Below are 14,760 nucleotides of genomic sequence, written 5' to 3'. Positions count from 1 at the left end.
TGTTTCTTTTTCTTCCCCTCTTCTGCTTTTCTCTGCCTCATATAGCTCAGTCCCAGTTCCAGAATGAAGAAGCTGCCTCAGGGGCGCCCTGTGCCTCCCCTTGGACCTGAGACAAGAGTTTCTGTAGTCTGGGTGGAACGCTATGATGATATAGGTACTGTGTAAGGACTTTGTCCATTAATAAGATTATAATAGGATGACGATGACTTGTTAAATGTCTAAAGGGAGTGGCAGCATGGGCCCTATATGGTGGCCAAGAGCTGGGACTGGAGTTCAGCAAGCCTGGATTTCATTAAGCCTTAGGTCACTCATGTGTTAAATGAGTGATCCAGCACTTATTTCATAGTTGTGAAGATTTGATGAGACTCACGGTTACAAAAAGCCTTTAGCTCTTCTTGGTATGACAGTTACTGGTTTGTGGCCACTTGGTCCCACTGCATGTAGCCCCCAGTTACCCTAGAACCTCTGGAAAGGAGAAGGGGGAACACCTCCCTCACCCTCTTTCCACAGACCCTACTGTCCTATTTTAGTGTAAAGATTAATTTGTCCTTAGGGATTGTGCTATGGATATGTTTCTCATGATTTTTATGTAAGCTGCATTAAGAACATTAGAAATGTGTATTTATCCTAGAATCTCATCCAGCTCAGAGTTTATAAGAAAGTGTGAAAGTTGCTTTCCAGAACTTCTAAAGCTATTTCCAAGCCCTCCAAGACTATAGATTATGTTCTGTAAAAACTCTCTGCTTTAGATGAACTTACCTAAAATACGTCTAAAGGGAGAATTTTTTTTTTAATTTGTGAAGAATAGTTAGGATTATATATTTTAGGATAGCGCAGTCCATATATATGTTGCCCGCTATGTGAAGAGATTAGGAAAATAGGTTTCCTAGGAGGGAGATATTAATTGTAATGCTATGATTTTCTTCCAGAAAACTTTCCCCTCTCAGACCTGATGACAGAAATCAGTACTGGTGTGGAAACTACTGCAAATAGTAGCACTTCTCTGAGGTACGCTCTATACTTGCTTGAAGTTTGTCAGCATTGTGTTTAAGCATAGAGAAACCTATTTTTTACAGTATGTTGATTGCAGTTTCATTAAGAGATAAGGACTTTAATGAAACAGAAGGGATGAAGGCAGTAAGAAGTAAACATAATTAGGGGAAAAGAATCAAAGAGAGAAGTTTGTAGATTAATGCACAAGGTGATCAAATTAGCAAGGATTTTTAAATGGCATAATTAATTGCTGTTTAAATTTATCTGAGGCAAAAAAGAAAGGGAAGTGGAGGCAATTAAGTATTAATGAAGGCTGATAATAGAGTAGCAATATTAGATAGAAATAATGGAATTAAATTGGTCAAAACATTCTGGATAGATAGCAGTTAAAATGTCCTCATCACATAGGAGCTATTTAATGGAAAAATATTTCTAAGTAAAACATAATACTAACTTTATTATAATATTAAGATTTTTATTTTAGCTTCTCATGCACAAAAAGGATAAAAACAGAATAATATGATTCTAAGAATAATAAGAACGTATCTGTGCAGGCTTTATTGTTTCAAAGCTTTTTGCTTGCTTGTCTTTGGTTTAAACAAATAATTTATATCAAGCTAAACTTGATATTTTAACTTTGAGTAAGTTCCTTCTGTTTCCATGATCTGGTTTGTATTGCACGTAAGATGAATTTAGATTACTGTTGTAGAAACGAAGTCAGTAAAGGTGGTTTATTTTAACATTATCATATTAAATTTCTAGAATAGGGCAAGTCATTCTTAAAACTTCCATGTTTGTTTTGGGGTTTTTTTGGCCTCACTGCGTGGCACGCGGGATCTTATTGACAGTTCCCCGACCAGGGATCGGAACCCATGCTCCCTGCAGTGGAAGCACAGAGTCTTAACCACTGGACTGCCAGGGAAGTCCCCATGTTTTTTATGCTAAAGTATTTTAAAGCAAATTACAGATTTTCTAACATTCTAAATATGCACCTCTGAAGATTAAGAACACTTTTCAAATAGATAAAGATAACATTATTACAGTAATAAAGTTAGTAGCAATTTTTTAATTTCATCTAGTAGCCAGCTCACATTCAAATTTCTCCATTTTCCCTAAAATAGTCTTTATAGCTGGTTTGTTTAAACCAGCATCCATTTCATCCATCTGGTGTTAATTCTTTCAGTCTCTCAATACAGAACAGTCCTGTTTTTTCTTTTTTTTGTCCATGACACTGACTTGCTGAAGAGACCAGGATAGATTTCATGAGGGGTACTTTTCTAGAACTAGTTTGCAAGAGAACTTTTAAGTGTCTTATACTGTTTGTTGTTGTTTTAATCTTTTTAGGTCAAAAGTTCTAATATGATTGGACTGTAAAATTTGTGTTTTACTAGTAGTTTAGCAAAGTTTAGAATTTGTCTTGGGGACAGAATTAGTATAGGATTGATTTTTATTAAATGTCTTAAAAAATTGACTCACTGTCCCTTTGGCCAAAATCACTTTAGAAAGAAAGCTCATTGTGTTGCAAAACAAAAGCAAACCAAAACCCTGGCATATAGCATCGAAGAGTAACATGGGTACCTTTAGATGCATTGGCATAGCCCTGACACATGATGTGTAATTCAGTCTTCTAAAAGTACGGTTGCTGACCTTGGCAGCTGTGTTACCTGTTCAGAGGCTTTGAGGGCTTTGACTGTGCTAAGATTCAGCCAGTTATCACCTCTGCTGAGGAGGACAGTTGCAACTGACCCAGACTAAGGTACTCCTGACCTCTTTCCCCAGCCCCTAAAAAAAAAAATCATATCAGGGATTCCCATAGTGAGCCTAAACTGTATTTCCACTTCTGCTCTGAGGTGCCAGCATTGACTGTGGTGGAATTCCCTGCCCTCTGGCCAGCCCCACTCTTGTTCCCTACAGGAAGGAGGAACTAAGTAAAAGTAAAAAAATGGCTGGCTGCTATTGATGGTTCCCCACCATACATTTTTCTGGCCTTTCCTTCCACCCCGTGTCCCCAGTGATTTTCTAAGCACAATTTTTAGCCCCTTTTTTGGTCAGCTTCAAAAGGCCAACCCCATTGATGGGTAATTAGGGTCAGGTGTTGGTGTGGGGAGCTTCACCGTGGGCTCCCAGAAAGAAGATTCTGAGCAGACTGATCACTTGTCTCTTCTCAAATACTGCCTGGCAGTAAGTCCCCTTGATATTCTTATATTATACATGGGGGACTTCAGCTCTTGAATATCTGGGGTAAAAAGAGTTTTTTCTTTTCTTAAGATCTACTGCTCTTGAAAAAGAAGTTCCTGTCATCTTCATCCACCCTTTAAACACTGGATTATTCCGGATTAAAATTCAAGGAGCCACTGGAAAATTTAACATGGTCATCCCTCTTGTGGATGGGATGATTGTCAGTAGGCGAGCACTCGGTAAGCTTCATATGTGGCTGAAGGATTGAATTTTCTTTTCAGTTCTTTTTTTTTAAATAAATTTATTTATTTGTTTATTTATTTTTGGCTGTGTTGGGTCTTCGTTGCTGTGCGTGGGCTTTCTCTAGTTGCAGCAAGCAGGGGCCACTCTTCATTGCGGTGAGTGGGCTTCTCACTGTGGTGGCTTCTCTTGTTGCGGAGCACAGGCTATAGGCTCGTGGGCTTCAGTAGTTGTGGCACACGGCCTCGGTAGTTGTGGCTCACGGGCTCTAGAGCACAGGCTCAGTAGTTGTGGTGCACTGGCTTAGTTGCTCCACGGCATGTGGGATCTTCCCGGACCAGGGATCAAACTCGTGTCCCCTGCATTGGCAGGTGGATTCTTAACCACTGCGCCACCAGGGAAGTCCCATTGGGTTTTCTTTTTTTTATTTAACATTTTCATGAACCAAAAAGAAGTATAAATAAGGAAATGATGATATTACTTAGTTGGTCCCACATGTGGAAAATCCTGTGGCTCTTGTTAAAAGGAAGCATGTTTGGTTCTGTTCTGAAGTGTGCTTAATCTGCTAAGTAGGAGCACAGCTATAATTCACAAACTTCCAGTACTGGAAAACGAGCATAGTTGTTTGCACTCCAGGGCAGGAAATGGGTTGTCAGGCTAGATTTTGATTTTGTTTTTCCATGTCATTGTGTGTTTCTTCTGACAGTTTTGTCTTAGTAGAGCTCTGTCTCTCTGGGGACAGGGAGTTTTGCAAATGGAATGAAGTGGTTTGAGTTTGCAGAAAATAGTTCACTTGAGTACTGATGGCTCACCTAGCTGACTAAAACCCTCTGTTTTCAAGGTTTTCTGGTGAGGCAGACTGTAATTAACATTTGTAGAAGAAAGAGACTGGAAAGTGACTCCTACAGTCCACCACATGTCCGCCGGAAACAGAAGATCACCGACATTGTCAACAAGTACCGGAACAAGCAGTTGGAGCCAGAGTTTTATACTTCACTTTTTCAGGAGGTTGGACTCAAGAACTGTAGTTCTTAGGCCACTGTCTGTCTGGGACTATTGAACTCTAGTTTGGAGCTATAATATCAAAGCAAAACAATTCGATAGGTGATCACTGTAACAATAAAACAAATCACTCCCCAAGAGCTTACTGTTTAACCGCCAGAATAGAAGAGACACATTATAAACCCATCTGAGAGAAGACTTTTCGGCTTTTTAGTGAAATGGGCTCCCAGACACAATCACATTCCTGCTGGTAATGATGATATACGTTTTAGCCATAAACTTTCTTTTAAAAGTGACAATTTTAGTTAAATATAAGCCTTTTGAGGAGAAAGGCTTTTATGCATCTCAGTTAAACATGTGCATTGGTAGTTTCAAATTTGCAAATTAGAAGTTGAAGATAGTTTTATACCTCACTTTTTAGGAGGTTGTGTTCAAAAGTAAAATCTGTCTCAGAATCTTCCAGGACATTTAAAGACTCATGTTGATAGCATGGAGGAGAAGGAAGGAAACCTCAACTTTCTGCTCACTCGCAGGTCCATTTGTCATCCAGCTCTCATCCAAATGTCAAACTGACGGAAAAGAACTTAAGTGTTTTTTGCTCAGATAAGAAGTCTGAGATTAAAATATTTCATAGTTTTTCTCCACACTTCAGAAAGTTACTCTCATCACTGCAAAGGTCTGTCTGAAGGCCTCAGTTTCTGGGCAGCCCAGGAACAGATCTAAAATGGAAGCATGGCCCAGTCCTTTAATGAGGATACAAATGGAGTTTGTGGAGTTGTTAGAAGACAGCTGTGATGCCTCCACTCTCTCCATTATTGTCTAGCTCCGTGACATTATGACAGGTTAACCATTTGTAATTCCTTGGTAATTTCTTGGTTAAATATTAAGAAATATAAATTCACAGCAAAGGTTAAACCTTATTTGGTTTCATCCATTGTCTCATTTCAGGACCAAGCAGGAAACTGCAGTAGTTTATGAAGGATTCTAATTTGGGGTTCAGGAAATAGCCTCTCAACGCTACTAATTCAGATCTCTCCCAGAGAGCTACTAGGCTTCATCATAATTGACAAACATTAGTGACCACCTCCTTGGGTGGCTGCTTTTAGAAATGGCTGTTGTCATATTTTCTGGACTTTGCCGGCTGAAGGCACAACAAATCCCTGCCCGGGTTTTTGAAATACTTCTGTTACCTCGCTGCTACTTTTCTGCCAGGGATAAATGTTTTGAGGTGCCCAGACCCAGAACATCCTTACAAGGATTCCTGTTACAGTGCTAGAGTATACACTGCTCATTTCTCCTATTCTTATGTACTTTCTTCTTTATTAAGATTATTTTATGTTAAGAAAATAAGTGACATTTAAAAGTCCAAAGAGGAGTGATCACAGTTGTATAAGGGGTGATTTCCCACTTGAACTCTGATGTCAGTAGATTCTGTAGGTCAGGCCTACAACGGTCTGTTTGGTTTGATGTTTTGGTAGTTTAATTAGAGGGTGGGGAATAGTATAGGACCTAATTCCCTGTGCAGATATTTCTATTCCAGAAGTACATGTTGATATCTATGAGCAAGAAACGGCATAGCAGCTCTTGGTTTTACGTTTGCCGTACCTTTTTCTTCGTGTTTGTTTTAAGCTCAGGTAAAGGTAACCTCCTCCTTCTATGACTCCAGTTTCCATTCAGGGTATAATATTATTCAGTAATTGATCTTCTTTTTAATCTGGGCAATAAATTGATGTTTCCAGATGGTAGCATGGGGGAGGGGGTTGTATGATTAGCATGTTCTACCCTAAAAATGTTTTAGTAGCTCAGCAGGTGTAAAGTGAGGTTTAACAACTTTCATGGAAATTCCAGATTGACATTTCATGGGAAAAAATGAGCACTTGTTCTGATGGATGTGGACAAAGAAGGCTATAAATTAACGTGCAACTTATAACATTCCAGAGGTTAAAAATAACTGATGCAGGTGTACCTCTTCAGTGTGACTCTTCAGATAACACTTTTACCTTTGGCATAGTTCTGCCGTCAGCAAAATGTACGGTGGTGTGTGTGTTGGGGTGGCCTTCCTGATGCTTCAGTTTGCTCTAATTTCTGACAACTCTTTGTAATTCTAATGGCTTTGATAAGTCAGTGAACAACCATGTTGAATGCATGTATGATCTGGAAGACTTTGTGGTCTCCCAGGGAAGGAGGGACAGATTTAGGACTGTGCTGCTCCCAAAGACGTGAAACCCCAGTGTGCACAGCACAGACAGAGTATGGGGCACACATACCTCGTCAGGTGCCGACTCCTTCTGCTCAGAATCACATCTACCTAAAAAGGGAGTGTGGTGGGGACCCTTGGACCTTTCACTAGTGTGGGTTTGAGTTCATGGTCACTAAGTCCTCTCAACTGCCTTTGTAAAAGTCACTTTGAGTGCAGTGATGCCAGAGGAGCATATTTAGTCTCTAATAATAATCTTTCGTAGTCCACTTGATAAATTTGCTAACACAGGTTCAGAACCTTTGGGGGGAAGCCAGGACCACTTCGGTCTTTGGCTTAAACAGTTTAGTTGCTGCATGTGACAGGTGCACCAGGGTGTGGATGAGAGTGGCATTTGTTGACAAGGAAAGCATTACCCAGGGGACAGAGGCAGGTAGCCCCTCGTAGTCCCTTCTCACATTTGGGGGGTAGGGGCTCTCTCCCCCTCTCTGATTGGGAGCATTGAGGACAGAGGAGGGCTTTTGCCTTTTCCTGTTCAGCCGGCTCTCTTTTGTCAGTGCTTCCTCCTAAGACCCCCTCCTGTCCTTTGGCCCTTTGACCTGGATAGTTACATGGTGGTTTGACCGCCTCCCGTCCTGGCAATATATACACAACATGCATGCATGCTGTCCTCCATTTCCAGGTCTTCAGGTCCCCTGAGGCCGCCCATTCTCCTCTGGACTCATTTATAAAAATAAAATACCTACATCTTTGGCCAGTAATGTCAGTTCCCTACAGGTTTTGTGTGTGAGGGCTTCATGAATGGTTACTTCCTGCATACACTGAGGAAGCATTTGTCAGACTCTGCAGAGTGATTTTTAGAGAAGCAGTGTCTTCAAGCGTATTTATTTATATTGGAAGGTGGAATTTTACCCAAAGAAAGTGGAAGTCAGCCTTGCTCAAAGACATGTAGATGGTAAAAATGTATCGGAGGTAATTTGACACTCCTGCTGGTAGTTCTCCATTCAGCATTTTTAAACCCCTTCAGGTTATATCTTCCTAAAAAGAATTGATTTATATGTTTACATGAAATGGTAAGTTGCGTTAGGTGGTCTGTTTTAGGGATTTCCATGACAGCCTCTTTTCCCGAGATGGAGAGATTGGAGGTAATCCACCCGTTCAATGTGGAATCAAACTGTGGGTTCTCAGTAGCTAAAGAAGCCATGTACTGTATAGTGTTTTTCTCGGAGTATCAACTCATGTTTTTCAGATGCTTTTCTTTTTTTAATGGTGAGGGAAAGGTATAATTTGGGATTCCACAGTGCCTTGCATACAGTAGGCGCCCAATAAATATTTGTTGAAGCAAACCAAGTTTCCCAAGTCCTTGTCTCTTGCGGTGACCAAGAACATCTTTCTCCTCTGAAGGGCTTGGCAGTTGTGGCTAAAAAATAAGCAGTATCATTATTTGCTTGAAATCATATACACAATTTGTATGAATTTTGGTATGTTGCCAAGACATGATCTTTTTCTTATTGTATTTTCTGTAAATATTTCTGGCACTGAACTGTAAAGTAAAGGCGAAATGTAAATATGAAGGTGTCCTGTGTACCCTCGCCTCCTGTGTTTCCTCTTCGTCAGTTAGGGAAGAAGGCCCAGAGGCTTGTTTGTATTTATGCAGCCCCTTTGTCCAGAAGAAACCTATGGAATATTGAATGTAATACATTTAGTCAATTAAATTTTAAGGAGATTCTTATCTAAAAATGTCATGTGTGCTTTTGGTTTGATTCTGGCATGGGTGTTCTTCATAATTTAGATCAGTAGGTTTTCACCCTGGTTTTGTAGAGTATCATGAAATACTCAAAATTTGATAAATTTAAAAAGAAAATGATTTGGCCTTCTATGCTGGAAGGAGCTTGTGTAACTAAAGCACTGCCAACAGAGGCCCACCTTACAGAAGCTAGCAGTTGCTGAGCGGCTGGCTGGCTCTCTGTGTCCTGGGAACACAGAAAAATGCCCGCTGAGCTCCCTGCCTGCAGAAGATCTGAGCTCTGCCAGGGCTGGCCAGTCAGGAAAGCAGAGATGCAGGGTGAGGTCCTCCCGCTGCCCACTGGCCCTTTGAGTAGGATCTTGGCTGCAGAAGGTTCCATGGGGCCAGATTAACACCTAATGCCTAGGTCACACGTGGCGGGGGGGGGGGGGGCGGGTGGTACCACTTGAGCAAACAGCTGTGGTGCGTGACTCTGCCAAGAGCCACCCCTCCAGCCTGGCACTGACTCCACGTGACAATGCGTGGCCCCCCAAAGTGCAACTGGAAGCCAGGGCTGCGAGTTGCCTCCCCTCAGGTGTGTGTCCACACCTGCTTGCCTCCTCACCACAGGACCTGCTGCTGGGTTCTGGTGGCCGGGGGAGCTTAGCCCTGGGCTGACTGCGCGGTGGCCCTGTTTTGGGGTCTGGCAAGGGTATGTGTGTTCGAGCCTTTCTCAGCTGTGCTGCTCAGCTCTTTCTGACCCCAGCCCCTTCAGAACCCAGTGCCAAGGGACCTCCCTGGTGGTCCAGTGGCTAAGACTCCGTGCTCCCAACGCATGGGGCTCGGGTTTGATCCCTGGTCAGGGAACTGGATCCTGCATGCCGCAACGAAGAGTTCGCATGCTGCAACTAAAGATCCTGCATGCCACAATTACAACTGGCACAGCCAAAAACGAACAAACAAAAAACAGTGGCAAGAAATCACCCCAACCCAGACCACCCAGCTCTTGGTCTTGGCCCCCGGGCCCTGAGTGGCACAGCTTGCCAGGCTACCATGTTTCATGGATGCACATTCTAATACCATCTGCCCTGACCCTCCTCTGCTGGGGACTCGGGTCATTCCACAGCTGGGCTAAGACTCCCTTTAAACACACTGGCCCTCCAAACCCCAGCTGTCCCCGCCCCCATTTTTACTGTGGCTGGACCCCTCTTACCCTTCTCCCTGGGCCAGTGTCTTCCTCTAAGGGGGCCCTTCCACTCTATGTCTCCCCTAGGTCTACCACCCACTTCCTACAGTGGCTCCCCCAGCCTGGAACTGGGTCTGCCTGACTTTCCAACCTATGCTCCATGAGATGCCGTGGTCTAAAAATCAAGTCGGCCTCAGACTGGTTGCCCACTGACGTGTGGCGTCTGAGCCTCAACCCCTGGAGGCTCTGACTCTGCAGAGCAGGGTGAGCACGCCAATCGGCATGTCTCATAAGTACCGTCCAGCCCCCTCCGCCCCTCTGCTGGCAGTGGCTGAGGCAGGTGGGCCAGTTGGAGGATACCACGCTTCCGCCTTCCTCCCCTCCACAGGCAGCAGCCGCTCTTCGTGTGGACTTCCCACACCCACCAGGCTCCCAGCCTGGCCAGAGTCTCTCTCCAGCTTAGGGGCTGTCAGGCCCTGGGAGGTCCAGCGCCTCCTTCCTGTCGTGGGACCTGACGCGGAGATTTACTGACTACTCCATAATGAAAGAATGACAGAGGCGAGGGGGAGAGAGAAGCTCAGCATTTGGGGGTGTCTTGCCCATTTGGGAGATAAAGGAACAAGGTTCAAGTCTTAGAAGCTCTTCACTGAAAACCCTAATAAGGAGAGATGCAGAAGCTTCCAGATTAAATAACAGTCATTTACTGAGGGCCTTGCTGGCTCCAGAAGGAATATGTGACCTCAGATATATGAACACCCACCCGGGGGCAATTTGTATCCACTTTTCTAACTTCTAGCAGCTTGGCGAGGTAAGGATTATTTCCATTCTACAGGAGGGTCGGGGAGGTGTCACGTGAACCCACAGCATCTTACAAGGATTCAAACCCAGGCCAGGAAGCCCGAGCTTTTGTTCTCAGTCAAACTGTCCCACTGTCCCCAGTTTCTTCCCACTCGTCCAAAACAGCTCTCTCTTCAGCTGCCTGAAGGACCTTGTGGTTTCCTTATTACGTCACCCGTTCAGTCACAATTGGGCTGAGAGCGGAGCGTGGCCCGGCCCGCCAGGTCCCCAGGGCAGCCCTGCCGGCCCAGCCCAGGCCAGCCTGGCCTAGCCACACACGCACCATGAAGTACCCTCTGGTGCCGCTGGTGAACGAGCTGACGTTTTCTTTCCTGGTGTTCTGGCTCTGTCTGCCCGTGGCTTTGCTGTTGTTCTTGCTGATCGTCTGGCTATACTTCTTACTCAGCCAGGGTGAGCTGCCCAGGCCCGGGCCCTAATCCTGGAGGCTGGGCAGGGCGTGGGATAGGCTGGGAGTCCCCAAACAACTGCCGAGAGAGGGGCGTCCTTCAAGCAGAGGGGTTTCCTGCTGGCTCCGAGAAAGCATGGACTTGGTAGTTTAGCGTTTCTTAACCTGGAGTCCCAGAGTGAATCCAGAGTTTGGAAAACAATGTGTATGTGTGCACATCCGGCCCTTCAGGGGCCACTGCTAGCATGTAAGGTCTTTGGTACATATGAAAGTATTGTGAATGTGATTGCGAATTTAGTTAAGATATTCTAGATAGAAGATAAAACAGTTTATTACTTTTGCGCTATAATATAAATATATTTGTGGTAAAATAAACTTGGAGCAGAAATGTACTTGGAATTGGTTATCGTGTATACAAAATTCATTTTATTTCTGAAGAGGTAGTAGTCATGTACCACCGATAATAGAAGCTATTATTATCAAAATGTGTATGTAAACTGCATATATATATATACAGAATAATGGAACTATAATTTTTGTGTGAAATATGGTGTCAAATGTAAAATGTATGTTTCAGCATGGCAGTAAATGCTTTCTGTTTTTGTGACCAATCATTAATTTAGAAGGAATTGAATCTTTATAATAAATAAATAAATAAATACACACACAAAAAGGTGTCCCTTCAGGGCCACAGCTAGCACATAAGGTCTTTGGTACAAATCAGAAAGAGGTGGCCCCTCTGGGCAGATGAATTAGTAAAAGACGTCCCTTCCTGTGAATGCAGCCAGGGCACAAGGCTTGGTGAGCAGAGCGTGGGCTGGCATTCAGCCCCTGTCGGCCCTCAGCCCTGTGCCCTTGCAGTCAGCAACCAGCTTGATGGGTACAGCAGCCTTCAGCATTTAGCAGGTGCCCAGAGACCACTCACACAGTTTCCTGCCCAGACCGCACATCAGGGAGGATCTGGGTTTCTGTGGGACACAGGATCACAGAAGCTGACCGACACCTGTCCTGAACTCAGCATGCCACCCAGAGGAGTGGGAGGCAGGGCGAAGCAGGCCTGAGGGAGGCTGGGAGCGGTGGGCCGGTGGGGACGCGGGACAGCCTGGCCACGTGGCAGGAATGACACTCTGCTCCTCAGGTGTCCCGTCTCCCCCGGCACTCCCATCATCTAGGGGCCTCTTCCTGGGGACTGCTTGACCTCCCACTTCCTGCTCAGCAGCCCCATGACCTTTGACCACCTGCGCAGGGAGGGCACTGAGTGTGCTGCCAGCTCTGCTCAGATGGTGCTCAGACAAGCTGAGCAGTTCACCCCCAACTTGCCCCATACTCTCACATGTAGGGGCCGGCAATTGTGCAATTGTTACGAGTTCCTGGCGAGAGCTTCCAGAAAATGTTTGTTTACCAGGGTGGACGGCAGCCCTCCCTGAGGGCCAGTGTTGGGTAGAAGGCAGAGCCCTTGCCTGCAGTGGCTATAAAATCCTGTTTCTCCAGAGTCTAGGGGATGTGGGCCCGGGTTTCAGCTTTGCCCCTTAATCGTTCATAACAATAGCTTTTTTGAACACTGTGCTAGGCCTGTGCTAAACACCTGGTGTACCTTATTTCGTTTAATCCTCAGACTAACCCTGTGAAATAATCCGTATCATACAAGTGAGGAAACTGAGGTTTGGAGAGAAGTTACCTGTGCAAGGCCACACCCTTAAGAGTGCCGACTGTCCAGTGTCTCACCTGGGCTCTGACACCTACCAGCTGTGGGACTTGGGGCGAATCCTCTCTGAGCCCCAGTTTTCTCACCTACAAAATGGAGATAATAACGGTCCCTACCCTTTGGGGCTGTGGAGAGATGCATGTCAGGGGCCGGGTACCTATACACCCATGGCATATAGCAGGTGTTTGGAAGCTGAGAAATAATCCAGGCAGTGTCGGTTTTGTCAAGGTAGGAGGAAGTGTAGGCGTAGCTTTAGATGGGTTTTCTGGAAGGTGGGACACCTTCCCTGAGGTCCAAGGCACTAACCTCCTCCAGCAGTTCGTTCTCCTTGGAGGCCCATCTCTAAGCCATCCACAGCCTGCCCTGTCTGACCCCGCTCTCAGACTTTCTCCTGAGAGGCTGTTCACCCACCGACATCTCACACGGCGGTTTGAAACAGGTCCTTTTGTTGATTTTGCATTGAAGAGAAACTGTCCTTAAAGTGAGGCAAGCAGCCCTTCCTCAGGGTCCCCGTCTTCTTGGGCATCTCAGTATTACTGTGTTCTGTCTTTGTGCTGAGAATTGGCTCAAACCCAGGGTTTGGACCTGCCAGGGATTGGGGGGCTGGGGCTCGGGACACCCTGGCCTGGGGTTTTCTCTTCTGCCATGGATCTCTGGATTGGAATCAGTCTGGCCTGGAATCCAGTATGAACAGCCGTCAAGAGGAGCTCTGATTCCCCCCTCCCCAACCCCACCTGGCCTGGCTCAGCAGGGCGGTTTCAGAGCCCAGAAGGGAGAAGGTTGAGTAGCAAGTGCCACGTGGCCCACGAGGATGTGAGGATGCCAATGCGCTTTTCCAAGTGGAGGCTGGAGCAAGTGGGGGGGAGGGGGGAGCTGCCTGGTGAGATGGGTACAGAGGCAAGAAAAGATGGTTGGCAGCTGAGCCCTGGGGACGCTGGCCAGGGAGGGCAATGCTGATCCCCAGCCTGACATAGGAAGGGAGGATGAAGCCTCCGAATTCCCTGCCTTTGGACAAGGGCCCCCATGGAACCGCACGGGACTGTGGAGCCGGTACCTGCTTTTGCGTCCAGCGCTGCCACCTCCCAGCGGCAGGAAAACCTACACGTGTTATTAGATGGGTACCACCTGAGCTTGCTAACACGGCGTATCTCGGGAAGGCAAGGTGAGAAAAGAGGGAGAAGGGGGAGATTATTGTTTTTCTGAGTATACTCAAGTTGTTTCACTGGTTACAGAGAAGTAGAGGAGGTTGAAGACAGCCCCTCAGATTTCAGACCAAGAAAAGGCCGAGGGGGTTTCCTAGTGGTCTAGTGGTTAGGATTCGGTGCTTTCACCTCCGGGGCCTGGGTTTGATCCCTGGTGGGGGGCTTTGGTGGGTGAAGGGGGCGTTCTTTTTTTTTAAAAAAGGGATTCTACCATATACTTCTCTGCAACTTTCTTGTAATATACCATAGACATCCAGCAAGTTACAAGATACAGATCTAATGCGGGTGTTTTACAAGCCTCCTGACATGCCACACGTGAGTGTGCCACACTTCATCACCCAGACCTCTCATGATGGACACACACATGGTTTCCAGGGTATTTTAGTGTGTGTGTGTGCGTGTGTGTGTTTCACCATAAAGCAGTGCTGTAAGGGAAACCATTGGACACATATACTCAGACGTTTGTTAATGAATGAACTGGTGGATGGATGGATGGACAGGTGGGTGGGTGGGCTTGTGTCTCCTCGGTGACCCCTCCTGGACCATGCTCAATACAGGTAGGTCATTTGCTCACCCCTAGGGTCCTTCCTCTTCTAGAAGATGGATGTGTCATGGGCCAACCTTCTTTCTTGGTCCCAGCTCACCATTCAAGGTCCTAAAGTCTTCCTGATGTCTTGGGGCTGTCTCACCTGCCATGATTCTGCCTTGGCCCCCTGGCCTCAGATAAGGCTGCAGGGGATGCCTGGGCCCTTCAGGAGCCTCCTTTAGCATCGAAAATAGGAGCTAGGATGTGACCACTGAAGAGGCCTTGTCTTGTCCCTCCACAGCTTCAGAGGAAAATGACTCAGATGTTTGCTTTGATTGGGAGCCCTGGAGCAAAGTCCCCGCCAAGTTTTGCCAGAAGACGTTGCATAGCCAAGAGGAGGAGAGGCCCTGCTAGTGAGGCTATTCGGCCAGGTGAGGCCCCTCTAAGAGGTGGGGGGCTGGAAACAGGAGCCTCAGGGCCTGCCCAAAGCCTAGGGCGGCTGCCACGTTGGAGCTCTGCTCCCTCTACCGTGTTGGAAATCTTGCTGTCTCTGCCATGTCAG

At 46.0% G+C, this 14,760-nt stretch overlaps 2 protein-coding genes across 4 annotated transcripts in view; both read left to right on the top strand.

The window, feature by feature from the left end:
* RALGAPB (Ral GTPase activating protein non-catalytic subunit beta) overlaps window positions 1-8,342 on the top strand; it is a 100,860-nt gene extending 92,518 nt beyond the window's left edge. For 2 of the 3 annotated variants that reach the window (XM_032604292.1, XM_032604291.1), the window contains 4 exons: window positions 46-154; window positions 930-1,008; window positions 3,262-3,410; window positions 4,253-8,180. In XM_032604292.1, the coding sequence (XP_032460183.1) occupies window positions 46-154; window positions 930-1,008; window positions 3,262-3,410; window positions 4,253-4,446 (531 nt within the window). In that variant the 3' untranslated portion in view covers window positions 4,447-8,180. Of the gene's footprint in view, window positions 1-45; window positions 155-929; window positions 1,009-3,261; window positions 3,411-4,252 lie in introns of all 3 variants that reach the window. The other variant, XM_032604290.1, reaches the window with a different exon arrangement.
* Window positions 8,343-9,823: 1,481 nt separating this feature from the next.
* On the top strand, window positions 9,824-14,612 carry ADIG (adipogenin). Its single transcript, XM_032606162.1, has 2 exons — window positions 9,824-10,770; window positions 14,500-14,612. Exons 1-2 carry the CDS (start codon window positions 10,644-10,646, stop codon window positions 14,610-14,612), a joined length of 240 nt encoding a protein of 79 aa, XP_032462053.1. The 5' UTR covers window positions 9,824-10,643.
* Window positions 14,613-14,760: the final 148 nt, after the last annotated feature.

The sequence above is a fragment of the Phocoena sinus genome, chromosome 15 (assembly GCF_008692025.1).
Source record: "Phocoena sinus isolate mPhoSin1 chromosome 15, mPhoSin1.pri, whole genome shotgun sequence".
In the NCBI taxonomy this organism is placed as follows: Eukaryota; Metazoa; Chordata; class Mammalia; order Artiodactyla; family Phocoenidae; genus Phocoena; species Phocoena sinus.
The sequence above is the reverse complement of the archived record's forward strand: the minus strand, read 5'-3'. Positions and strand labels throughout refer to the sequence as shown.